Below are 24,405 nucleotides of genomic sequence, written 5' to 3' on the forward strand. Positions count from 1 at the left end.
AAGGACAATATGATGCAAACTCATTGATATGAATAACACTGCTTTGAAAACATTCTTAACATGACAAAATCTGACGGTATGGATGAATTAAAACATTATTATATGCATAACACTGCACCGGTACATGTGTCATTGGCTTTGCTGTTAATATTAGATCAATATTACCTCTTTAATAGCTGTGATCTTTGGCATGCTTTGCCAAAAGCCATGGCATGCTTAAAAGTGTACCAAAGTTCAAAGTCAATAATAAATTGCAGTTCGCACACTCAGTATTCAACACAGTCAGGCTGGAGGACGTAGAAAAAACAAAAACATTCCTTGTAAATAGCTCTGAAAGTCACCTTTAATGCTGCATGCAATGGTTTTCTTCACGTCTTTGACAGGATTAATGTAGAAAATAGAATAAAAAAATGTGAACTAATGTATCACAACCCAAATATATCTGTGCAACACGTTTGTATTTAACATTAATAGGTCCCTTTAGGTTATTGGAGGGCATTCAAGCTGCGTTAAGTTCTCTTGGAAGTGCGCATGTCGGCTGGAGTTCACTTGCTGAAGTGCTGCATTAACAGTCCTGAGTGACAAGTGAATGCACTTCAGTTCATACCTCTGATATGTAAAAATAAAAGCTCCGGGACACATGCCGATTCCCACTCAGGCTCAGGAAGGTGACAGGACAGCCTCTTTTTCACAGGATTCCTGCTATCACCAAACAATGCTGCAGTATTTGCATGCTGATAAAGTCTTGTGCACAAATGCAACACATTTGGTAATATTTTGAGGAGGACTATGAGAAGTCGGCCGGTCGGATCATCATGACGGTGGAGCGCAGAGAGTAACTGGGGCCTTTAAAATAGTGCCATTTGATTCCATTGAATTTTCCGACATGCTGTCCTTGTCTGTAATACACACCGTTCAGGTTGGACGGCCCGCAGGCGTCGTACCACCAGCCTAAAATACAAAAACATGCACAGCTGTGTTAAGAGAAGTTCAGACCAAGGAGAAATATTAGAACAAAATATATTATTGTGCATAATATTGCAAAAAATATTATAATAATGCAAAATAAATTATAAACAAAGAAATAAATATAAAATACATAAAAATACATAATAATAATTATACTTTTTGTTTTAATTTTAAACATACAAGGCAAAGATGAAAAGTGGTTAGTATGAGTCAAAAAAAATGTCGGCATATTTATGTCAAGAAGAAATAATACAACGAAATATATGTTTGTGTATACTATTGCAAAAAAATCTAAACAAAAACAATGCAAAACAAATAAACAAACAAATAAAAACATGTAATATAAAAATAAAATATAATAAATAGTATTTAAACATTGATTTTAAGTAACCGTTCAAAGTCCAAGTGATGAGGTAACTCAAAATATTTTTAAAGCATATTCATAACAATAAGAAATAATATAACAAAATGTATTATTGTGCATACTAATGCAAAAAAAGTTAAATAAACACCAATGTCATATAATCAAATAAAATAAATTCTTTTTTATACATCTAAATTAATAGCCCTCGCGCAAAAATGTTTAACCATAACAATATTTGCAGTATGTTTTTCTTCTGAAAAATGTCTTATTTCTTTTAGTTTGCTTGGAATAAAAGCAGTTTAAATAAAATAATAATAATTTAAGGTCATTATTATTAGCCCTTTTAAGAAAAATGTATTTTATACGCAAACAATTCAGTATCAATTCAGTAATATTCATAACCAGTTATTATGTACAGACGTCATTTATCAAATATGTGTTATATGGCGCTAGCTTACTATGGCGAAGGAGGAGACCGCGAGTAATTAAAACACTCCAACTACTTAAAAAGCAGATAACTGTGCACAATTCACTGCATGTGAGTTTGCTGGACAATCTTTCACTAACAGGGAAGTACATCAGCACCCAGTAAAGGAGAAAACAAAAGCTGTAAGCTCTCTCTCTCTCACTCTCTGTGGCCTCTTTGACTTGCTAGCTATATATATATATATACTTGCTATATTAGAACAAAATATATTATTGTGCATAATATTGCAAAAAATATTATAATAATGCAAAATAAATTTATAAACAAAGAAATAAATGTAAAATACATAAAAATACATAATAGTAATTATACTTTTTGTTTTAATTTTAAACATACAAGGCAAAGATGAAAAGTGGTTAGTATGAGTCAAAAAAAATGCATAAAAAGCATATTCATAACAATAAGAAATAATATAACAAAATGTATTATTGTGCATACTAATGCAAAAAAAGTTAAATAAACACCAATGTCATATAATCAAATAAAATAAATTCTTTTTTATACATCTAAATTAATAGCCCTCGCGCAAAAATGTTTAACCATAACAATATTTGCAGTATGTTTTTCTTCTGAAAAATGTCTTATTTCTTTTAGTTTGCTTGGAATAAAAGCAGTTTAAATAAAATAATAATAATTTAAGGTCATTATTATTAGCCCTTTTAAGAAAAATGTATTTTATTTTCAATTTCCTACAGAACAACCCACTGTTGTCCAATCACTTGACTGATTAACCTAGTTACGCCTTTCAATGTCACTTTAAACTGAATACTAGTATCTTTTAGACCTAATCAATTATTATGTGCTGTCATCAAAGAAAAAACAAATTAGCTATTTGAAATGACTTATTAAATATATTATGATAAAAATGCTGTGAATAAACTTCTCTCTGTTTAACAGTGCTTGGGAAATATTTAAAAAATTATACAAATGTCATAAGATGGCTAAAATTCTCACCTTCATCTATATTTTAACAGAATAAGGGCTCTATTTTAACGAGATAAGCGTTAAGTCTAAGGGCCCTATCATACACCCGGCACAATAAGGCGCAAGACGTGTTTCCACGACATGTTGCTATTTTCAGACCAGCACAACCTTAATTTTCTCGTTTTCCGCCGCGTTGTTTAAAAAGTAAATCCATTTGCGCCACTGTGTGGACTCATGGGTGTTCTGGTCTATAAAGGAGGTGTGTTAAGGTGCATTGTTGGTGCATTGCTATTTTGAGGAACTAAAATAGACTGAGCAATAGACCAGATGAAGTCCAGCGCAGAGCACATCAGAGTTTCCACTGTTTCCTTATCCACGAAAGAGAGAAAGTGAAAGTAATGAGGCTGAATGGAGGATGCTCGTTCTTTATCCTCGCGCTGCAGATGCTCTGTTTAACTGTTTACTCGCTAGTGAAGCGTTCAGTTTTTACTCTTACAAAGCCCACCATGTAAATAGCAAACGCGCTATGGCGTGACGCAACTGACTCTTAAAGGGAATGGAAGATGAGACTCTGATCGATTTGTTCTCACACCCATAACTCATTAAGAGAATAAGCTCAACCTGTCCGTATTTTTCTATTCTTAAAATAGTAAAAGTGGACTTGGACACGCCCTTAATGCTTTTGCGCCCTGTGCTTCAGACTTTGCACCTAGACCATTAAAATAGAGCCCTAAAGCTTTGGCACAAATGCATTAATCTGGCGCATGGTCTAACAGGGTTGTGCTTATTCTCTTAATGATTTCTGGGTGTGTTTTGAGAATAAACCAATCAGAGTCTCATCTCACATTCCCTTTAAAAGTCAGGCACATTTGCTATTTACATGAAAAACATTGTGTAAAAACTGAATGCTTCATTAGCGAGAAAACAGTTAAACAGAGCATCTGCGGCGCGAGGATAAAGAACAAGCCTCTTCCATTCAGCCTCTTTACTTTCTCTTTACTTTACTCCTTTACTTTGGTGGAGTGAGGAAACTGTGGAAACTCACTCCACTGAAGACATCCATTAGCCTACATATTTAATTTCCTTTGTTAAGCTCAAATACTTGGTTAAAACTATTTCTAAATTCAGTTCTAATTTCCAGAGGAATAAATGAACAATAATAATAAAGTGTGGTCAAAAAACGGAGTTATATCCAAACACAAATCCTGTTCTTATGCCCCAGATAGGGATGCAGACATCTCTAAAACCCCACAGGTGGACAAATCTAACCTTGTTTTTATTTAAAGAAATATTAATATGCATATAATAAATAATACTAATATAAATAACGTTAAACAAATGCAAATTGTCATGAATAAACTGAAAAAAAGTCTTAACACATCCCCTTTTCAGACCAGCACACCTTGAGCCTGTCTCATACTTCAAGTTCCTGGGTACCCACATCTCTAAGGACCTTTCCTGGACCACCAACACCTCCAGCCTGGTCAAGAAGGCTCACCAGCGCCTATTCTTCTTGAGGCAACTTAAGAAGAACCAGCTTTCATCAGCCGTCTTGGTGAACTTCTACCGCTGCACAATAGAAAGCATCCTGACCAACTGCGTCACAGTCTGGTATGGAAGCTGCTCTGTTGCTGAGCGTAAGGCACTGCAGCGGGTGGTAAAAACTGCCCAATGCATCACAGGGACTACACTGCCAGCCATTGAGGACATCCAGAGGAAACACTGTCTGCGCCGAGCACGCAGTATTCTTAAGGACACCTCTCACCCTGCTCACAGACTGTTTTCTCTCCTGCCTTCCGGCAGGCGCTTCAGGCTCCCGCGGACAAAAACCAGCAGACTGAGGAACAGCTTTTTCCCCAGAGCTGTCTTCCTTTTGAACTCTGCCCCTCACTGACTCTTTTGCCCCCCCAATACACCCCCCACACTCCTCTAACTTAAACTCCTCACAATCACTGCACTATTTAACATTTGCACATTTAAAGTTTGCACATATTCATTGCACTGATTCATTTACTTGAACTGGACATACCCACAGCACATGGACATTTATAATTATGTTTATCTATCTGCCACTCCTGATTATTAATAGCATCCTGTACATATATTAATTTATTGTAAATCTGTTCATAGCTAACACAACCTGTATATAATGTTGATAGTACATCCATCTGTAAATATCACCATAGTTTTTCTATAACTGCACTTTATAACTTATACCTATATCCTGCACTTGCTGCCATTGCACTGCTGGTTAGACCTAAACTACATTTCGTTGCCTTGTACTTGTACATGTGTAATGACAATAAAGTTGAATCTAATATAATCTAATCTAATGAGTCCACAAAGTGCAAAACGTGAAAATCACTTTGGGCTCTATCATACCTGTTGTGCTGGTCTGAAAATAGCAACAAATCCCACCATGCACTCCTTGTGCCTTCCTGTGCCGATGTATGACAGAGCCCAAAGTGTTTTCGTTTTCTTTTTTACAGAAACACATTACACTGAATGACAATGAAAGCCCTATTTCACTTTGCCATTTTATAGTAATTTGAAACATTTCACTGGCATTATATGCTCGTATATAAAATCACTTTTGTCAATTTAATTTGATGCAGACACCAAAATGGGACGTCTCGTCTTAAATCCTCATAAAATTCATATTTTTATAAGAGGGCAATAAATTACAGCCATTTTAATTGCTTTACTCATAAAAACCACATCAACCACAATGCATAAAATGCCCCTGCTGGCAGGCTGAGCAGTGCTTTACGTGAAGTAGATGTACAGTCTACTAGTGTGATGCTATTTAGGTTTCTAATGTTGATTGAGCAACTATTTCTATTGCCGACTATTGTGTTATGCATTCATCAGCTTACTGATAAAGTTACAGCTCACTTTAAAGTTGATCCAACAATATGCAGGTATAATCCGCTCAATGTAGAGTGAGGAGTGATATTGAGGAGTGATGTGCAAACAAACATAAATACATATGCATATAAATATACTTCAAAATAACAGAGGATTTATATATGTATAAATTAATATTTTCTACAGGGCGCTTTATATTTGAGCATGTACTTTATTTTAGTCAGCACTGAAGCCAAATCTAGAGCTAATCTAACTTAATAACTTACGATAATGGTCCACAAATTAGAAGCAAAAATTTATAAGAGAAACAAAAATACATAACATTTTGTTGCAATATTGCACGTGAATTTAAATGTATTATCTTTCTATTTCTAAAGATGACTAAAAGGTGACTAAAATATTATCTTAATAAAATTATGTTTAATAAATCAGTTTTGTTTAAATGCACCAAAATATATGACCTATATTCATTGGGAAATGGATAAATATATCAATTTTCACAATGGGGTATATATACATGGTTTCCGCTACATTCATTGTTCCATGGCGGGGCGCTACGCCAAGATTCATCCCGCCACGGCTACATTACAGCTTCTCATTCAAAACATTCTATTTTTTTAATAACGCGTGATAATCACACCAAAACGTATTAAAAGGTAAGTGAATTATAACAGCGCAAACTTTTCGGTAATAGTAGTAGTGCTGTGCGTCATTTGTTTAACCCTTTAAGGTTACGTGCTGACTGACTGACTGTGACAGATACCTGATGCGTGAGGCCAGCAAACACGACGTATAGCCGTTTCACTTTACTTCAGGACGCATTAATACCGGAGGCATTCATAAATATTCCTAGCAAATCTAAGAAATGCTGGAGACATACACTGGAGAGATCTGCGCGCTCTTAAAGCGGCTTATATTTGAGGGGGAGGCAAGAAGTTTTGTGCACGAGCAGATAAAATCGGCACGCAAGCAAAGAAATCCGCATGCTGTAGGCTATTACATAAATGCGATCTCGACTTCTAATACTGCGCTCACGACATTTATTATTGAAATAACGCCACAGGTAGTTGGTAGATCTGTATAAAAAAGGCCTGCCGCCACAGCTGGAGGAAACACTGTATGTATGTGTGTATATATATATATATATATATATATATATATATATATATATATATATATGCAGAGGACACCACAGTTTGACAAATATTGCTGCTGTTGGACAACATAATGTACTTTTGAGGCTTTTTTAGGTGAGAATGTTGTTGTTTAGATTGCAGCTCTGCAGTTTATTTATAAGGATAGTGCCTATTTTAAATATTTAAAAATTCTGAGCATCGGATTCAGTGCATCAGCCGCCTGTCTGAGCAGACCAAAGAGAGTAACTGTTGACGTTCTGCCACAAGATGGCAACAGAGACCACATAATAAGTGCTTATGAGAGAAAAACAGCATTCTCTCAGCATAAAATTCAAGCTACAGCTGATCAAATAAATTATTATATTATTATAAATAAAGTAAGTGACATTCTGTGTCAATCTCTCTTTTGTATATTGTAGTGCTGTATTTATACCAAAGAAACAGTTTGCTTTGTTTGCTTTGCTCTGGCTTTTTTGGGGTTAGTTATTGTGGTATCCAGATTGCAAAAGAGAAATACTGGGAAATATCTGTAGATTGATGGCATTTCATGTTGTTCAGCCTTATAATCTTGAAAATGTGAGCAAAAAACAACCTGTTTTCTCATCACTTTAGACATTACACTAGAGAATCATTCGAATACTAGTGAATACAGTGATGTTGGTGAATGAGCAGCGGTTTCTGCTGTTCTGACGTCAGCTGCAGATGTTAATGTGTGGTGGAAGAAAGTAGTTCCTCTCACAAAAGCATTTTTGAGACTCTCTGTGTTTGATTTTCTTTTTTATATACACGATTATGCCATCAAACTGTTGTATAATTACAGTATCACACTCATAGCAGTCTAATATGGCTGTATATCGGCACTGGTAGAGTGCACTATCAGGGACTTGACCTGCGGCCTCCCACAAAATAAATATCACACTGCTATTTATGTAATATTGCTTATATAAATGATGGATTCTGAATTGTTATTTCTGAAACATCAAAACAACCAACATATTTACTCTGAAAACTTTTGAAATAAAAAATATTTCATAATTTATAATCATATCCTAAATGTTCACTTTCAGATGAAAACTAATGTTCAGTGTTTGGTGCTGCAGTGATTTGTCAGTAGGTATATATTGACATGTTTAGTAACAAAATTCAGGCTACGTATAATTTAAAAAGTACATTTTGGCAATTATATAAATGCATGGATAACTACAGTACACGCTTTAGATATATTTTGACACCTAAATGTCCTCCATATATACCAGTGTCATAAATGTGTACATTATTTTAAAGGGCACCTATGATGAAAATCATTTTTTAAGCTGTTTTGACAGAACTGTGTGTAGTATAGTGTGTCCACAGTCATACTGGGGTGATATAAACACAACAAGTATTTTAATATTATTATTATTATTTTTCTGACTATAAAATAGGACTATAGGATCCAAATCCCTCCCATTTTGAGGCCGACCGCAACTTGACGTAGGAGTGCGATTTTCCCAGCAGTTTGACAGCCGCATATTAACATGTTTCCGTAGTAACGCGTATAATTATATCAACAAGTCATGTTTGTTCATGTTGGTTAACATTAGTTATTGAAAAGACTTGTTCATTGTTGATGTTAACTCAATGCAACTAATCCTAGCAAGCATGAATGTGGATGATAATAATGTATAGTAAATGTTGAACTATGATTAATAAATGTTGCACAAGTTTTATTGGTCCCACTTTATATTAAGTGTCCTTAACTACTATGTACATTCACCAAAATATAAATACAATGTTCTTATTGTGTTCATAATGTATTGCAGATCACTTTTTGTGCTATTGAGTTGGGATATTGGTGGGGTTATGGTCAACAGTGTAATTATAAACGTACAGAAAATAATTACAGATGAATTTACATGCAAGTATTTCAATATCAATCATAAGCACAATGTAAAAACGTTTACACAATTAGTACATTGTAACTAATTATTAATTTCAATGTAAGTACATATTAGTTAAGGCCACTTAATATAAAGGGGGACCGTATTATTCATAATTAATTAATGTTAGTAAACACATGAGCTAATGAAACCTTATCATAAAGCGTGACCACTTTAAAACTCCTACAACTGAAAACTCTAATATCTGTAATAGTTTTAATTTACTAAAGCAACACTGAGTCAGCGTTCAGCTTCTCTCAGCATTAAACGCTGCTCGTCGGGCCTGTTCATTCGATTAGACACGTACACATGAAGTGTACCCACATACTGCCCATATCTTGGCACGCAGGACTCCAGCTTCACTTCCCCGGCTCAAATGCCAGAGAGATCTGTGACATTTTCCCCTGGTCTGCGAGCCAAAAGCGCTGCCCTTTATCACGGCTCTCGCTGACACACTGAACCGATTGGACTCTGATTCTGCATGTTTCTGTGCTTTCTGAATCTGAGGCCCGTCTCCAGGGTCTGTGTTTTATAGGCTTGTTAACCACACTGCATTACCAAAAATGAGGCAACAGAATGATAAAAGTTTGATTTCATGATACAATCCAGAGCTGGAACCAATATGTCTTTCATTAGAGCACTTACGCTACACAATTTAGTGGGCTCTACTTTGACAACGACAATTTCGGGGCATTTCCGCACTCCAGAACTTTCATTAAAAATCTCTCAGTGCGACACTTTGAGCTTTTATTAATTGCATCGCCCCCAATTCCCATATGCACGTCATATTTATATTCTCATCCTGATATTAAACATCTCTGAGGTCAATCAGTATCAGGCCCATGTTTAGCATTTAGCACACAGACATGATCTTTTTTGATTTCTGGCTTATTAAATTATGCATGCTGTTCAGTGGTGTAAAGTAGCAAACTACTGTAATTGAGTAGCTTTTCTCAGAAATTGTAATATACTGAGTAGTTTTATAAATGTGTACTTTTACTTTCCCTTGAATATAGTTTTAGCGCTGTATCTGTACTTTTACTCCACTACTTTCCTTCAACCTGCAGTCACTACTTTATTATTTCTTGTCTATGGGGATTAGAAAAATCAGTCCTGTGATTCCTGTCCAACCCCATGGGTGATTTATAATCGCAGCAAACTCTTTGGAAGCATTAGAAGAGTCCAAGACGATGTCCAAAATCTTTACATACATTGACCCCGAGACTGTATAGATGCATGTCATTGATGAGATGATGATGGATGTTTACTGTATGATGACCGAAATGGCCTTAAACACCCAGCAGGCCCAAGACGTCAACATGACGTCAGATTGACGTTGTACCCCAACGTTGTGGGGATGTTGCAATTTGTTTGGAAATGAAAATCAGGTTGACCTCAGAACCCAACATCAGGCCTACCTCAATGTCTAACATCCAACCTAAAATCAATCAAATATCAATGTCTAATGATGTTATACATTGACGGTGTGTTACCACTATGACGTCTATCAGATGTTGGATTTTAGTTGCCATACCTGACGAATAAATGTCAGTATTTGATGGTTTAAGATGTTGGCTCAACGTTGGATTTTGGTCACTCTCTAACACAACCTAAAATCAACCAAATATCAACGTCATTTGCAGTGCTGTAAAGTAACTAATTACAAATACTCAAACTACTGTAATTGAGAAGCTTTTCTCAGAAATTGTAATTTACTAAGTAGTTTTAAAAGTGTCTACTTTTACTTTCTCTTGAGTACATTTTTACTGCAGTATTGGTACTTTTACTCCACTACTGTCCTTCAACCTGCAGTCATTACTTTATTATTTCTTGTCTATGGGGATTAGAAAAATCAGTCCTGTGATTCCTGTCCAATCAAATCACACATAGAAGGTAAATCACATCATAATGAACTACCCCAAGACATGGGCAATTTATAAATGCAGCAAACTGTTTGGACGCATTAAAAGTGTCCAAGAAGCTGTCCAAAATCTTTACACACATTGACCCAGAGACTGTTTAGATGCATGTCATTGACAAGATGACAGATGTTTACTGTATGATGACCAAAATGACCTTAAACACCCAGCAGGCACAAGACGTCAACATGATGTCAGATTGACGTTGTATCCCAACGTTGTGGAGACGTTGCATTTTGTTTGGAAATGAAAATCGGTTTGACATCAGAACCCAATGTCAGGCCAACGTCAATGTCCAACCTAAAACCAACCAAATATCAACATCTAATGATGTTACAGCTTGACGTTGTGTGGACGTTACCACTATGAAGTCTGTCAGATGTTGGATTTTAGTTGCCATACCTGACGAATGAACGTCAATATCTGACATCAATATGATGTTTGTTTAAGATGTTGATTCGATGTTGGATTTTGGTCAGTTTCTAACAACCTAAAATCGACCAAATATCAACATCATTTGACGTCGCTATTGGACATCAAAATAACGTTGTCCTAAGATGTTTTCTAGACATTGAACTTTGGTCACCTGATGTCAAAAACCTAAATCTAAGTTAATATTAACGTCTTATGATGTTGTGTGCCTGCTGGGTTATAACTAAATGCACTACAGAATGTTTCGTTTACACACATCCTCAAATTACATGTAAATGCATCAGCTTTTAACAGTGTAATACTCACCACTCTAGACTAATTTGAAAAGGGCTACTTTATATCATACTTTGAGTAATATTTACAACAGATATGTTTACTCACACTACATTTTTAGGCAAGTAATGGTACTTTTACTTAAGTATGATTTTTCAGTACTCTTCACACCACTGGTCATTTGACGCTGTTATTGGACATCAAAATAACATTGTCCTTAGACGCTGGCTAGACATTGAATTTTGGTCACCTGACATTACAACCTAAATCTAACCTAATATTAACGTCTTTTAATTAACAGGTTCTGTATTTGCCGTTTAACAATGGGACTTTTACTGACATTTTAGTAGTTTGAAACAATATATTGCATAAGAAACAATATCTAAACTTTTATTAATTGCATCTCCCCAATTCACCCCTGCAGATTTATGCATGTCACATTTATTCTCATCCTGATATTAAATATCTCAGGGGTCAATCAGGGTCAAGGCCACGTTTAGCATACAGACAGAATCTTTCTTAATTTTTGGCTTATTAAATTACGCATGATCTTAAAACAATTCTGTTAATTGTTTTAGGTTCTGTATTTGAAGTTTATTTACAGTCATGAACTGATTTTGGGAGCTTGATCTCTGATCCTTTAACTTTTGATGTTGGAAATTCAACTGCGCCGTTTAACAAAGTGACTTCATTGATATTTTAGTAGTTTGAAACAATATATTGCATATGAAATAATATATACACTTGGTCACACTTTATTTTGATGGTCCGTTTGTTGAATTAAGTTACATTGCATCTACATGCCAACTATTTCTCATTAGATTATAAGTAGGGCCAGACGGAATCTGCAGACGTTTTTTGCTATTTCTGCTGAGAATTTTGGCAAAAATATGCGCATTTGTGCGGAATTATTGTGGAAGTATCATAACTAAAACCTTAATATGTGAAATAAAAAAGAATACCTTTTTAACTTTTATTTAATGTTTAAAATGCAAATTTAATTAGATTCACTTTATTTGGTAAACAAAGCAAGTCTCTCATATAATATCTCTACTAAAAGACAGAAAATATTATGTCACAAACTGCATTGTAAATAAATCTGATAAACATTTACATATTAGTCAATAATATTACTGTAATTAATTAAAAACTGAATAAATATAGATTTACACACCAGGGGCATCGCTAGACCCAATTTACTGGGGCACGTGCCCCTGTAAACATCGCCAATGCCCCAGTAAATGCATTGAGATATTAATTACTTCATATGCAAGTGTATTTATTAAGAGTGGTAATCCCTGAATAAAGACGTTACTCTCTATGTGAAATCGCATCAACGCTGGTAAAAGCAATGTAGTTTAAACAAAAAGCAAACTGACACATCTCTGCATGTGCGCAGAAAAAAACAAACCCGCACGCCTCACAAACCCCTCCTGCTAGACCCTGACGCGCTGCTCTTCTCCCGGTGCGAGTTCTGGTTGTTAACACGCATGCAGAAAAAAAAGACACCTGCTGCCTTTATGCGGAGGTGTCGGCACGCAGTCGACAAAACTAAAGTTTAAATAATATGATGGTGATCTTTACTAAAAGCATGCCTCCTGATAGAATTTTTTCTGTATGAAGGAAGTAATGACCAGTCAGGGAGGTCAAACTTAATAAAGCTAATTCTCTGCCACGTATCATGTCTTAAACAACAGATAATTCTATAAAACATTTTTTTATATATTCAATAGAATTGTCTATAGAATTTCATTCAATTGAAATTAATATTCACGCAAAAGACTTCTTAAATAATTATTTTCCAGTTACATTTAGGATTAATTATTCAGAATAATAATTGTTTATAACAATAATACTTATTTATTTATAATAAATATTTTTGTGCATATATATATATATATATATATATATATATATATATATATATATATATATATATATATATATATTTTTTTTTTTTTTTTTTTTCATTTATTTATTTTATTATTTATTTATTTTATTTATTTTTTTTTTGAGGGGGGTCGTGCCCCAGTAGAGCTTTATGTCTAGCAACGCCCCTGTTACACACATTTACTCAAGTAAATAAACAGAATTAATGATGGGCTAAAAACCTGCGGAATTCTGCACGCGCAGATTCCGTGTTATATTTTCCGTGTTATATTTACTCCACTTATAATTCCTAATTATAAGTGGAGTGTTAGGGTTGGGGTTAGAGTTAAAGTTGACATGTACTTGCAAAGTTTCTTGTAGAAGTTAAATGTCTGTTGAAGGAGCAGTATTAACAGATATTAAGCAGACAGTCTACTAATACTCAAATGGACCATCAAAATAAAGTGTTACCATAAACTTTTATTAGTTGCATCGCCCCAGTTCACCCCTGCAGATTTATGCACATCATATTTATTCTCATCCTGATATTAAATATCTCAGAGGTCAATCGGTGTCAGGGCCACATTTGGCATTTAGCTAGCATACAGACAGGATCCTTCCAGGAAATTATGCATGCTGTCAAAAATATCTGTTTATTAACAGGTTCTGTATTCTGTTTTTTTCTGTTTATTTACAGTTATGAATTGCATTTTGAGACCTTAATTTCTAATTTTTTGTCTTTTGCTGCTGAAAATGCATTTCTGCAGTTTAACAAAGTGACTTTTATTGACATTTCAGTAGTTTGAATCAATATGTTGATTTAATAAAACGATAATAAAATACACTCCAAGCAATGCTTTTCTTACTTATTAAACATCTCAGAGGTCAATCAGTGTCAGGGCCACACTTAGCATTTTGCTAGCATTTATCCACCGAGGACGGATGAGATCTGTTTTGCTGTCTTGCTTATTAAATAATGCATGCTGTCAAAAGAATGTCTGTATTTTGTGTTTTTTTATGTTCATTTACAGTTATAGATTAAATTTGAGAGTTAATTATCATGATTTTGTACTATAATTCACAACACCAACCCAGAAAATAGATCACTTCAACTATTAAAAAGGTCAATAAAAGTCACTTTTATTCAAAGAATGATCAAGGTCACAAAATGCAATTCAAAAGCATAAATAAATAAATTACAGATATTAACAGGGTTTTTACAGGTTTTATTCTGTGTTAACAATCGGCATGGTGTACATTATCCCATTTATTACACAGCTCACAAAACTAAAATAGACAAACCATATTTTCTAAGTGTTGTTTTATGACACTTGGTACTGTTTAATGAAGACAAGAATTTTTTCAACACATTTTTAAACATAATATTTGTTATAACTATTAGTTACTGTTACTCAAAATTTCCCCTTTAATTGCAATTAAGTGCAGCAAAAGTTAAATGCAAAACCAACTTTACGTTTAACAAGTAAATGAATAATTTCGTCCTACAAGCAAATAAATTAGTCAAAGCAAAACAGACACTTCATATAATAGAATATGTTATGGAAGATTATCCTTGCTCTGTTAAACAGCACTTGGGAAATATATACAAAAAAGATTTTCTTAAAACACGCTAAATAATCTGCCAAATGGGTAAGCACAATAATTATATTTTTTCCTTTTGACATAAGGTTATTATTAAACGTATTATTTAAAAATTATTATTAAAACAAGACAATATGTTTTGCTCATCTAGATTATAGAAAATGCTACCTGATTTAATATTTTTGAGATATTTTGACTAAATACAAGACAAAAACTCTAAGCAAAAAAAATCGTATTTTTGCAGTGTAAGATCCAGAGATGGCAAAGTACACAAATCCTTTACTCAAGTAGAAGTACAGATACTCATGTTTAAAACAACTCTGGTCAAAGTTGAAGAACTGATCACACTTTTGTACTCAAGTAAAAGTAAAGAAGTACAGCCTAAAAATGTACTTAAATAAAAAGTGCCCAAATATCCTGTTTCTCCCATGTATCATCATTCTGATGCAAACAGCATTCACCGTGTAACAAAAACAACAGCTGCCATTCATGTTCATACAGTCTAAAAATATTTATGTAGGCCCGACCAATTACTTATATTTTACACTGAATTCTGTCTAAAATATATAGATTTTTTAACATTTTATATTTGAATACTTTTTTTATTGAATACATTGAACATATATCTTCTTTTGCTAAAATAAATACTTATCGTATTTGACAGCAAACTCTTTTTTTTTTGCATTAGCAGCTCTCATACATAACCCGTTTTTTATTTTGATTTATATTTATTTATTTATTTATTTATTTATTTATTTGTTTTCCAGGGTATTGTGGATATTATATTTAATAGATAAACATTAATTTTGTTAATACATTTATTCTATGCTAAAAATACATAATTACACAGGCATGACTACAACCTACAAAACATGTGCATGATCTTTTTTTTCACATGATAAATTCAGGATGTTTTGCATAATATTTTTATTCATAAATTGCCCATTATAGTTACTTTTGTTGTTGTAAAAATTAATAAAAGATTAATATGTCTATAAAATCATATAGTCAATAAAAAAATTCAATAAAAACTGTTAAACAGCATAAATTCTGTATTTGGAAATATAAACTCATCGGAAATAAAGGAAATAAATCTCAGTGCATAACGTTTTTATAAAGTATTTTATAAATGTAAATGTACAAATCTTTACCAAAAAGTACCTTTTTCTTGGTATTAGATTGAAAGACCAGAGAAAACCGTGCAGCATGATCAGAAGTGGATAAAAAGCTTAAGCATTTGTATGACATATCTTTGAACTGGAATGTGTCTCTCTTGTTTATCTGGGATCTGATCGAGCAAAATGTGTCTTATTACTGTGTAAACAGGGCATCATGTCAAATTCGACCCTCTCTGTGTGTAGTCATCCTAGCCTTTCTCATAGTAATCTTCATGAACTAGCCTACATACGGTGCACAATAGCCTTGGTTGAAAAGCTGCGCTCTGCAGCACGCAGACGTACAATGACCAAAATACACTGTAAAAAATGGCTGTGATTTCAAGGGTAAAAAACTGTAAAAATGCTACGGTAAAAATCCATAACCTTGTTAACAGTGTGTTTACTTAATATATACGGCAAATAACCGTAAATTGACTTTCCCAGAATTCCTTGTATGACACATCACTCTTTATGCTTGTTGTTGACATTACTGTGGATCTTTTTAGATGTTTCCCAATCAGTGATGTACATTAGAGATTTATCTTACATCTAATGTTGATAAACGATGTTTATTTCATGACTTTAATTTTATGTGTGTTACCATACTAGTGTGTTTAGTAGCTGTGTGAATGATACTGAGCACCTTCTTAACAATGATATGCTTTCTGCTTGTGGGAAAAGATGGTTGTGATGAGGTTTGGTTCATTATGTAACTTTCTCATCACCACTTGCATTAGGTTGTGTTAATGTGTCTAACTGTGTAACAAGAGATGCATAAATGTTGGTAATTCAAAATACAGACATATTACATCTATTAATTAATGAAATGTGGTAGTTTACTGTAAAAATTTGGAATTACTTTTACGGTTTGTACCGTATTTTTAACGGTAAAATACTGGCAACCACAGCTGCCGTTTTTTACCATATATTTTACGGATTTATTTTTTACAGTGTAGATAGACTGCATCAAAAAGGCACTCAAATAGTGCAATGACAAGAAATAATATAGATCGCTCCACCAATTACATGAAAACGAAAGCAACAAGGCCGATCTTAAAAAAAAAAAAAAATGTAAGGAGTACAGATATTTGTGTAAATATGTGAAGAGTAACAGTAAAAAGTTGTCCAAAAAAAAGAGTGGAGTAAAGGTAATACCAGAAAAATCTACTTAAGTACATTAACAAAGTATTTGTACTTAATTACTTCCCCTCTCTGGTAAGATCTAAAGGTTGTGTAATGCATCTGAAAGCTTTTACTGAACACCTGTGTAAATGAATGAGACTGTACGCTGAAAAGAATGATTCAATTGGATTTACTAATTTTTAAGTGGTTGTAAGCAATTTCTTTGGCCTGAATTTAAACAAATAAATAAGGTTAAACAATACTAAAAGGAATTTGTTTGTTTAAATTCAGCCCATATAAACTGTCTGCAACCACTTACCTTAACAAAATGAGTTAATCCAATGAGTCCTTTTTTCAGTGTAGTATTACAGTATAGAGCTGAATGTCTGCATGCAGCAGAAGTAAACTCACCGCCGCTGAGCATCAGTGCACACTTGCATGTGCAGTTATCATTGTCCACGTCTTTGGTGCTGAAGTCTGCTCCGTGGATGGCCAAACTGCTCTGCCGTCCCGCCGTCCCGCTGTGCGTCTTCAAAAACAACCTGAGACAGAAAAGAAAATAGAGAGACTTAAATGGCTTCTATTTTACCCCTTTTACAAGATGTACGATAACTCTTTGGTGTCTCCAAAATGTGTATGTAAAGTTTCAGCTCAAAATACCCATCAGATCATATATTAAACAATGCAGAATATGCCCATTTTCAGCTTGAATTAAAGTGTAGCTGTTTTTGTAGCCTGTGTCTTTAAATGCAAATGAGCCGGTTCTCCCCGCCCCTCATTCCCACATGCGTCTTCACTGTATTTTCTTTATTACAAACATGTTCTAAAAACATTTGAAGATACAAGAGTTGACAAGCCTGACAGAATCAGTATGACAAACTGCGCATCATAAGAGAATCAATCAGTGTTTTTAAACTAAATAAGATCCGTTTTTGCATTTGTGGCTTTTTTCAGTGTAAGTTTAACAATTTTACAGGTTAACAATGTTTATATGTAATGTCCACCCTATACACAACTACTTAACTTTTCTGATTTTGATCGCAATGCAATAATGTGCTCCTTTTGTACAGCTGCCTTACAATAATTATTGTGAAAGGTGCTTTATAATTAACTAACTTTACACTAGAGCTGCACAATTAATGGAAAAAAGATCGCGATCTCGATTCGACCCCCTAGACGATCTTAATCCAGCATTTCTATGATTCTGCCAATCATATTTTCAAGTTCAGAAGAGAAGCAAAGGCGACTGCGCGAGTCTTTTCATTGTTTCACATTCATTGCTTATCGACATGGACACCTCCAAATGATGTTGAAAGAGACACATACTGTATTTATAAGGTATAATTAAAGACCTATCTGTTTAGTAAAGCATGCACTCAGTGCACCACTTAGCGGGCACACAGGTTCTGCATCTTGTTTATATACACTATGAACAGCAGCTACGCTAATTATTCTCTTTATTCTCCATTTCCACCTGGGGATACTCATCCCGAGGCCCTCAGACTATGCAGAGTCACTGATTCGATCCAAGACCAACAACGAGATGATCCCAAGGTTTCCATATCCTGGACCAGGCCGTATCCTGAGCAGCTGCTGTGGTGGTCATGGAGGAGTGGAGAACATGAGACTGATTCCTGTGACGCTCCAGAGACAGACGAGTCTTCGCTGAGGCCAGCTTCCAGCCTTCGCCGCTGAGACTGCAGCTCTGCACAAGTTGTTTGGCCAGCGGAGAAATTAAAATGATCGTGCCCAACTGAGTCTGGTTTCTCTCAACGTTTTTTTTCTTCACTTCCGCCATTAGTGAAGTTTTTCCCTCTCCGCTGTCGCCACTGGCTTGCATGGTTCGGGATCTGTAGAGCTGCGCATCGTTGGATTTGCTCTTCAATATTTGGACCCTCAGTAGTGATTATTAAACCACACTGAACTGAGCTCAACTGAACTGAACTTAAACACTACAAACTTAACTACACTGTTCCTATTTACTATGATCTTCTATGTGAAGCTGCTTTGACACGATCTACATTGTATAAGCGCTATACAAATAAAGGTGAATTGAATTAAATTGAATATAATTCACCATTACACCAGTTTTACGCTCTTTGCACTGGCTGCCCGTGCACTATCAAGTCACTTTTAAAATGCTTCTCATGGTTTTCAATCTCTAAATGGCCTGGCACCTTCTTATCTGTCAGGCATTTTAATTGAGCATCAGCCTGGTCGGTCTCTTCGGTCATCTAACCAGAGACTGTTATGCATACCTAAGTCGAGGCTGAAATGCAGAGGTGAGCGTGCTTTCGCAGTAGCTGGTCCTAGGCTGTGGAATGCTCTGCCCCTCTGTAACAGATCTGTTTCATCCCTGTCTGTTTTTAAATCTAGGTTAAAAACTGACCTCTTTGATTTGGCATTTTATCATTGGAAATTGTCTGTTTTAGCAATAATTTTACATATACATTTGTCTTTTATATGTCTTGATTTGTACTGTGCAGCATATTGGTCAGCCTCTGGTTGTATTAAATAGTGCTATATAAATAAAATTGACAATGACGTGGACGTGAGCTGCTGACCATGAGCTGTTATCACAAAGAGGTCGGGCGGGTGCCCTACTTAATGATAGACGAGCGCGCGTCTACTTTAGTGAACAGAACCTGAATAGGCTGTAAAAAACTGGTAATAAAGTTGTAAATATTATTCAGTTGTGGCCAACACAATCTCACAGCAATTCGTAACTTTTTGATTTAGTGGCTAATTCGTACGAATTCGTACGATCTAATTTGTACAATTTAGTACGATTTGCTCATCCGCCAATGACGGTTGGGTTTAGGGGTGGGGTTAGGTGCCACGCCTCTTTTTTAAAATCGTACAATTTCGTACGACTGAACTCGTACGAATTCGTACGAATTAGCCACTAAACTGTCAAAACGTAAAACACTTACGTTTTCTTGTGAGATCAGGCTGCTGTGGCACAGACTGATCGATTGAGAGCCGCGCGCGAAGTATGAACAGCACTTAGCAGTGAAAATGAAACCGAAAGCGTGCACATCATTTAAATGATCATATCGCATCAATCAAGTTATGATTACGACAAGCATTTGATCTGTTTGTTCTTTCATAGCGAACACACAGTTGTGCATGAAAATAAATGTTTACAGTGTCAGTTTAACTACTCTAGCCTATATAATGTTGATTTTACCAGTGAATTAAATGGTCTAATAATGTTGTCAATGACAGATTGCAAGCATAGGCCTATATCTCAAACATAATTCAACATCAGAATTGTTATAAATGGAATAGAATTATTGATAGAAATCAGTAGACCTACATATAATATTATTATTGTTGTTTTACCATATGTTTGAGGAAAAACAATAATAGCCGACTCATATTAAGCTTTATTTTACATCTACAGAATCTTGAGAAAATCCTGAACTTTATTTTAAGCAAACAAAATCCCGATTCTCATTTTAGCCAGAATCTTGCAGCTCTACTATACACTTAGCAAGTTGCCTTACAATTCAGAGTCAACTTTTCTATTTTTATTTTTTACAGTGAATGGAAAAAGGCATTGTGTGTGATTGTGACGTCCCCACATTGCCAGAATCCTCAGTGATTTATGCACATCACCTCCACACACTCGACCCATGAGCGTAAACTTCAGTCTTCACGCCTGGAAAAGCCCAATACACACACAATACAGACGACAAACCACACAGAGCGCGAAACTCAACTCCAGCCGTCCACACCGGAGGATTACAACCACAAATCCTCCATGCAGACTCGCCTTCAAACGCTTCGCTTTATGCAGCCCAGAGTTTGGTGGTTAAAATCAGCGTTTGATTTTCCCATCTCGCTTCATTGTGTCACCAACAGCTCTGCCCGAGGTCTTAACCTGAGGGTTATTATGCTTTTGACTCTCTCTCGAAGCCAAAAAACTCGTGCCAGCAATGAAAGGGAAACCAAATGAAACATGTGCGGCCTCACAAAATCATTTCCTGAAAGTCATCGGCTCAAATCAGATCAGACAGTGGAGAGAGGGCTTCATAAATCTCCTGTATTGTATTTTAGGGATGTCCAAAGACCCCGATGACGAAACAGCAGACATCACAGGCCAAGTGTGTGTGTGTGTGTGTGTGTGATCTTACTGTTAAATATGCAATTTTTGCTCCTTACACTTCATCCATCTCGCTGAGTTTATGGTAACGAGCTGCCTAATCACTTTAAAGCCACCCACATCAAATACTGGTTGCAAGTATTTCTGGATGACTTCATGCTCATTAAGATGAAGTGCATTGTTGAGGACTCTAAACAAAGATAAATGAGCTGCTTGTTCAGTGTTTCCGCTTGTGTTTGATGCCAAGCTTAAAGATGACATGCTTTAACATGCTTTTATTAAAGGCACAAGTGCAAGAAACGGATCTTATGTTGTTTAAAAACACAGAATGATTCTCATATGATGCACAGTTTGTCATGTAGTTCTGTCAGACTTGTCAACTCTTGTATTTTGAGAGGAAATAAACATCAGGAATTAAACAGTGCAATAGAGTCTGGCTGCAGATTTGCACTTGCACTTTCAGGCTTGCACTCTCAGACTTGCAATCTCAGGCAACCGTGCTTGCTCTGCAAGTGACGTCATTTACAATCGACACCTGTGCCTGCTTGCATGAAAGTCTTTCAGTAATTTAACTACGGGATTTCATTAAGAGCGCTGCAACAAACTTATAATAAGTTTATATATAATAATTATAATAATATGACTTATCTGTCACCCTTACCTAAGTGCTTTTTTTCCAAGCGTTTACTGTAGTTTCTGGCAACATACGGAGACGGGTGCTGCAGTTGCTATAGTCATGTAAACAGATCGAACCACAAATGCTTGCCTTAAAAGTATGTAAATAAATAAATAAATAGGGGCAGCACGGTGGCGCAGTGGTAGGTACTGTGACCTCACAGCAAGAGGGTTGCTGGTTCGAGCCTCGGATGGGTCAGTTGGCATTTCTGTGTGGAGTTTGCATGTTCTCCCTGTGCTCAGGTGGGTTTCCTCCGGGTGCTCCGGTTTCCCCCACAGCCCAAACACATGCACTATAGGTCAATTGGGTAAGCTTAATTGTCTGTAGTGTATGGGTGTGAATGAGAGTGTCAGTAGTGTATGGGTGTGAATTAGAGTGTATGGATGTTGCCCAGTGATGGGTTGCAGCTGGAAGGGAAACCCATGCATAAAACATATGCTGGATAAATTGGCGATTCATTCCGCTGTGGTGAGCCCAGATTAATAAAGGGACAAAGCCGAAAAGAAAATGAATGAATGACTGAATAAATAAACAAATAAATAAATAAATATATAAAAATAAATATATAAAAATAAATAATAAGATAATAAATACAGAAATAAATATGAAAAAAGTACACAGAACAAATATTTATAGCATAACACTATGCACAATGTAAAGTAGGGGTTTGGTATTGTTTGGTGTTTCTTCTAATATGCTCATTTGATGGTCAAAAATATTTGTGCTTATTGAACATATATATATAGTCAGAATTATTAGCCCCCCTTTGAATTTTTTTTCCTTTTTAAAATATTCCCCAAATGATGTTTAACAGAGCAAGGAAATTTTCACAGTATGTCTGATAATATATTTTCTTCTGGAGAAAGTCTTATTTGTTTTATTTTGGCTAGAATAAAAGCAGTTTTAATTTTTTTATGAACCATTTTAAGGTCAATATTATTAGCCCCTTTAAGCTATATTTTTTCGACTGTCTACAGAACAAACCATCATTATATAATAACTTGCCTAATTACCCTAACCTGCCTAGTTAACCTAATTAACCTAGTTAAGCCTTTAAATGTCACTTTAAGCTGTATAGAAGTGTCTTAAAAATATCTAGTCAAATATTATGTAAATAGATCAAATAGATCAGTTATTAAAATGAGTTATTAAAACTAATATGATTAGAAATTTGTTGAAAAAAAATCTCTCTGTAAACAGAAATTGGGGAAAAAATAAACAGGGGGGCTAATAATTCAGGGGGCTTATAATTATGACTTCAACAGTATATATTCATATATAAATAAAGTATTTTAGTATATTTAGATATTTTAAGGTATTATTTGAAACACCATAGTATAATATTATAGCATTTTATAATTAAATTGACCAAATTACATTCTATTTCAGACATTTACATTTTAATGGTACACATTAACCCAGGGGTGGGCAAACTCGGTCCCGGAGGGCCGGTGTACTGCACAGTTTAGCTCCAACTCTGATCAAACACACCTGCTTATAGATAACTAGTGTTCTTGGAGACACTGATTAGCATGTTCAGGTGTGTTTGATTAGAGTTGAAGCTAAACTATGCAGGACACCGGCCCTCCAGGACTGAGTTTGCCCACCCCTGCATTAACCAGTTTAGCTAAATTTTCAATTATATTAATATAATTTCCATGCTGTATTTTTGATGATATTATAAACACAAGTCTGTTTTTGTGTGTTTTTATATGTGTGTGTATGTATTCTTAACCTTTGTGTTGCAACATGGAGTAAAGTCAAGAATATTTCAGTGCACAACTCAAAAGCAGACTGAGATATACTCTAGTGTAAACACTTTAACATGATGACAATCTGACTTCAGTGTGGAAAAAATAACCTTTCCAATTATGTATTATTTCCAAGTCTTGTGCATTCTTTTGGTAAACCTCAAGTATAGTTATCTCCAGCTATCACAGGGTAACGTTATACGCCTCGGTGGTGCTAAATGACCACAGATCTGCCCTAAACACACTTTTTAGGCTCATGCAATGGAAACTACAACTGATTTCAGGAGCGCAACTGAGGAAAAAGCATAGACATGATCAATGCTGTGACTTGACACATGGGTGAACCACTGACTGCTGAACAATAGGCAGCATTTGACTGATTCATTGTGGATTTTGCAATAATTGCTTTATTATATTATTAGCCTTGTAAACTGTGGTTGATCTGGCAAAATAAAAGTATCTAATCAGCCCTGAATGTACAGAGCTCAGCATAAATGCACTCCTCAAAGATACAATTTCATTAATAAACAATTTTTTAATTAATATTTTCAATAGAATACATGTGTGCAGATACTTTAGATTAGTCAGTTTATCAAAAGACAAAACTGATGAACTAATCAAACATAATAACTAACTAACAAAAGAACTGGATTACAGTCCAAAAATGAGTACAGCGTAATTAATATGCTGAGGAAAAATATGAATTAAAATTTATAAACAAGAAAAATCTAAAGAAACAAAAAACATATATAGTTAGTAGACATTTTGTAGGTGGTAATATCATTCATTCATTCATTCATTCATTCATTTTCCTTCTGCTTAGTCCATG

At 35.0% G+C, this 24,405-nt stretch overlaps 1 protein-coding gene across 1 annotated transcript in view; it reads right to left on the reverse strand.

Annotated features, from left to right (window-relative positions):
- The window catches only part of angpt1 (angiopoietin 1), a 217,445-nt gene that overhangs the window by 2,791 nt on the left and 190,249 nt on the right, over positions 1 to 24,405 (reverse strand). Inside the window, exons 8-9 of the mRNA XM_056479444.1 lie at positions 17,453 to 17,583; positions 1 to 951 (exon numbers count right to left, since the gene is read on the reverse strand). The exon at positions 1 to 951 is cut by the window's left edge and continues 2,791 nt beyond it. Of these exons, the coding sequence (XP_056335419.1) occupies positions 788 to 951; positions 17,453 to 17,583 (295 nt within the window). The 3' untranslated portion in view covers positions 1 to 787. The remainder of the gene's footprint in view (positions 952 to 17,452; positions 17,584 to 24,405) is intronic.

This window comes from Danio aesculapii, chromosome 19, assembly GCF_903798145.1.
Source record: "Danio aesculapii chromosome 19, fDanAes4.1, whole genome shotgun sequence".
In the NCBI taxonomy this organism is placed as follows: domain Eukaryota; kingdom Metazoa; phylum Chordata; class Actinopteri; order Cypriniformes; family Danionidae; genus Danio; species Danio aesculapii.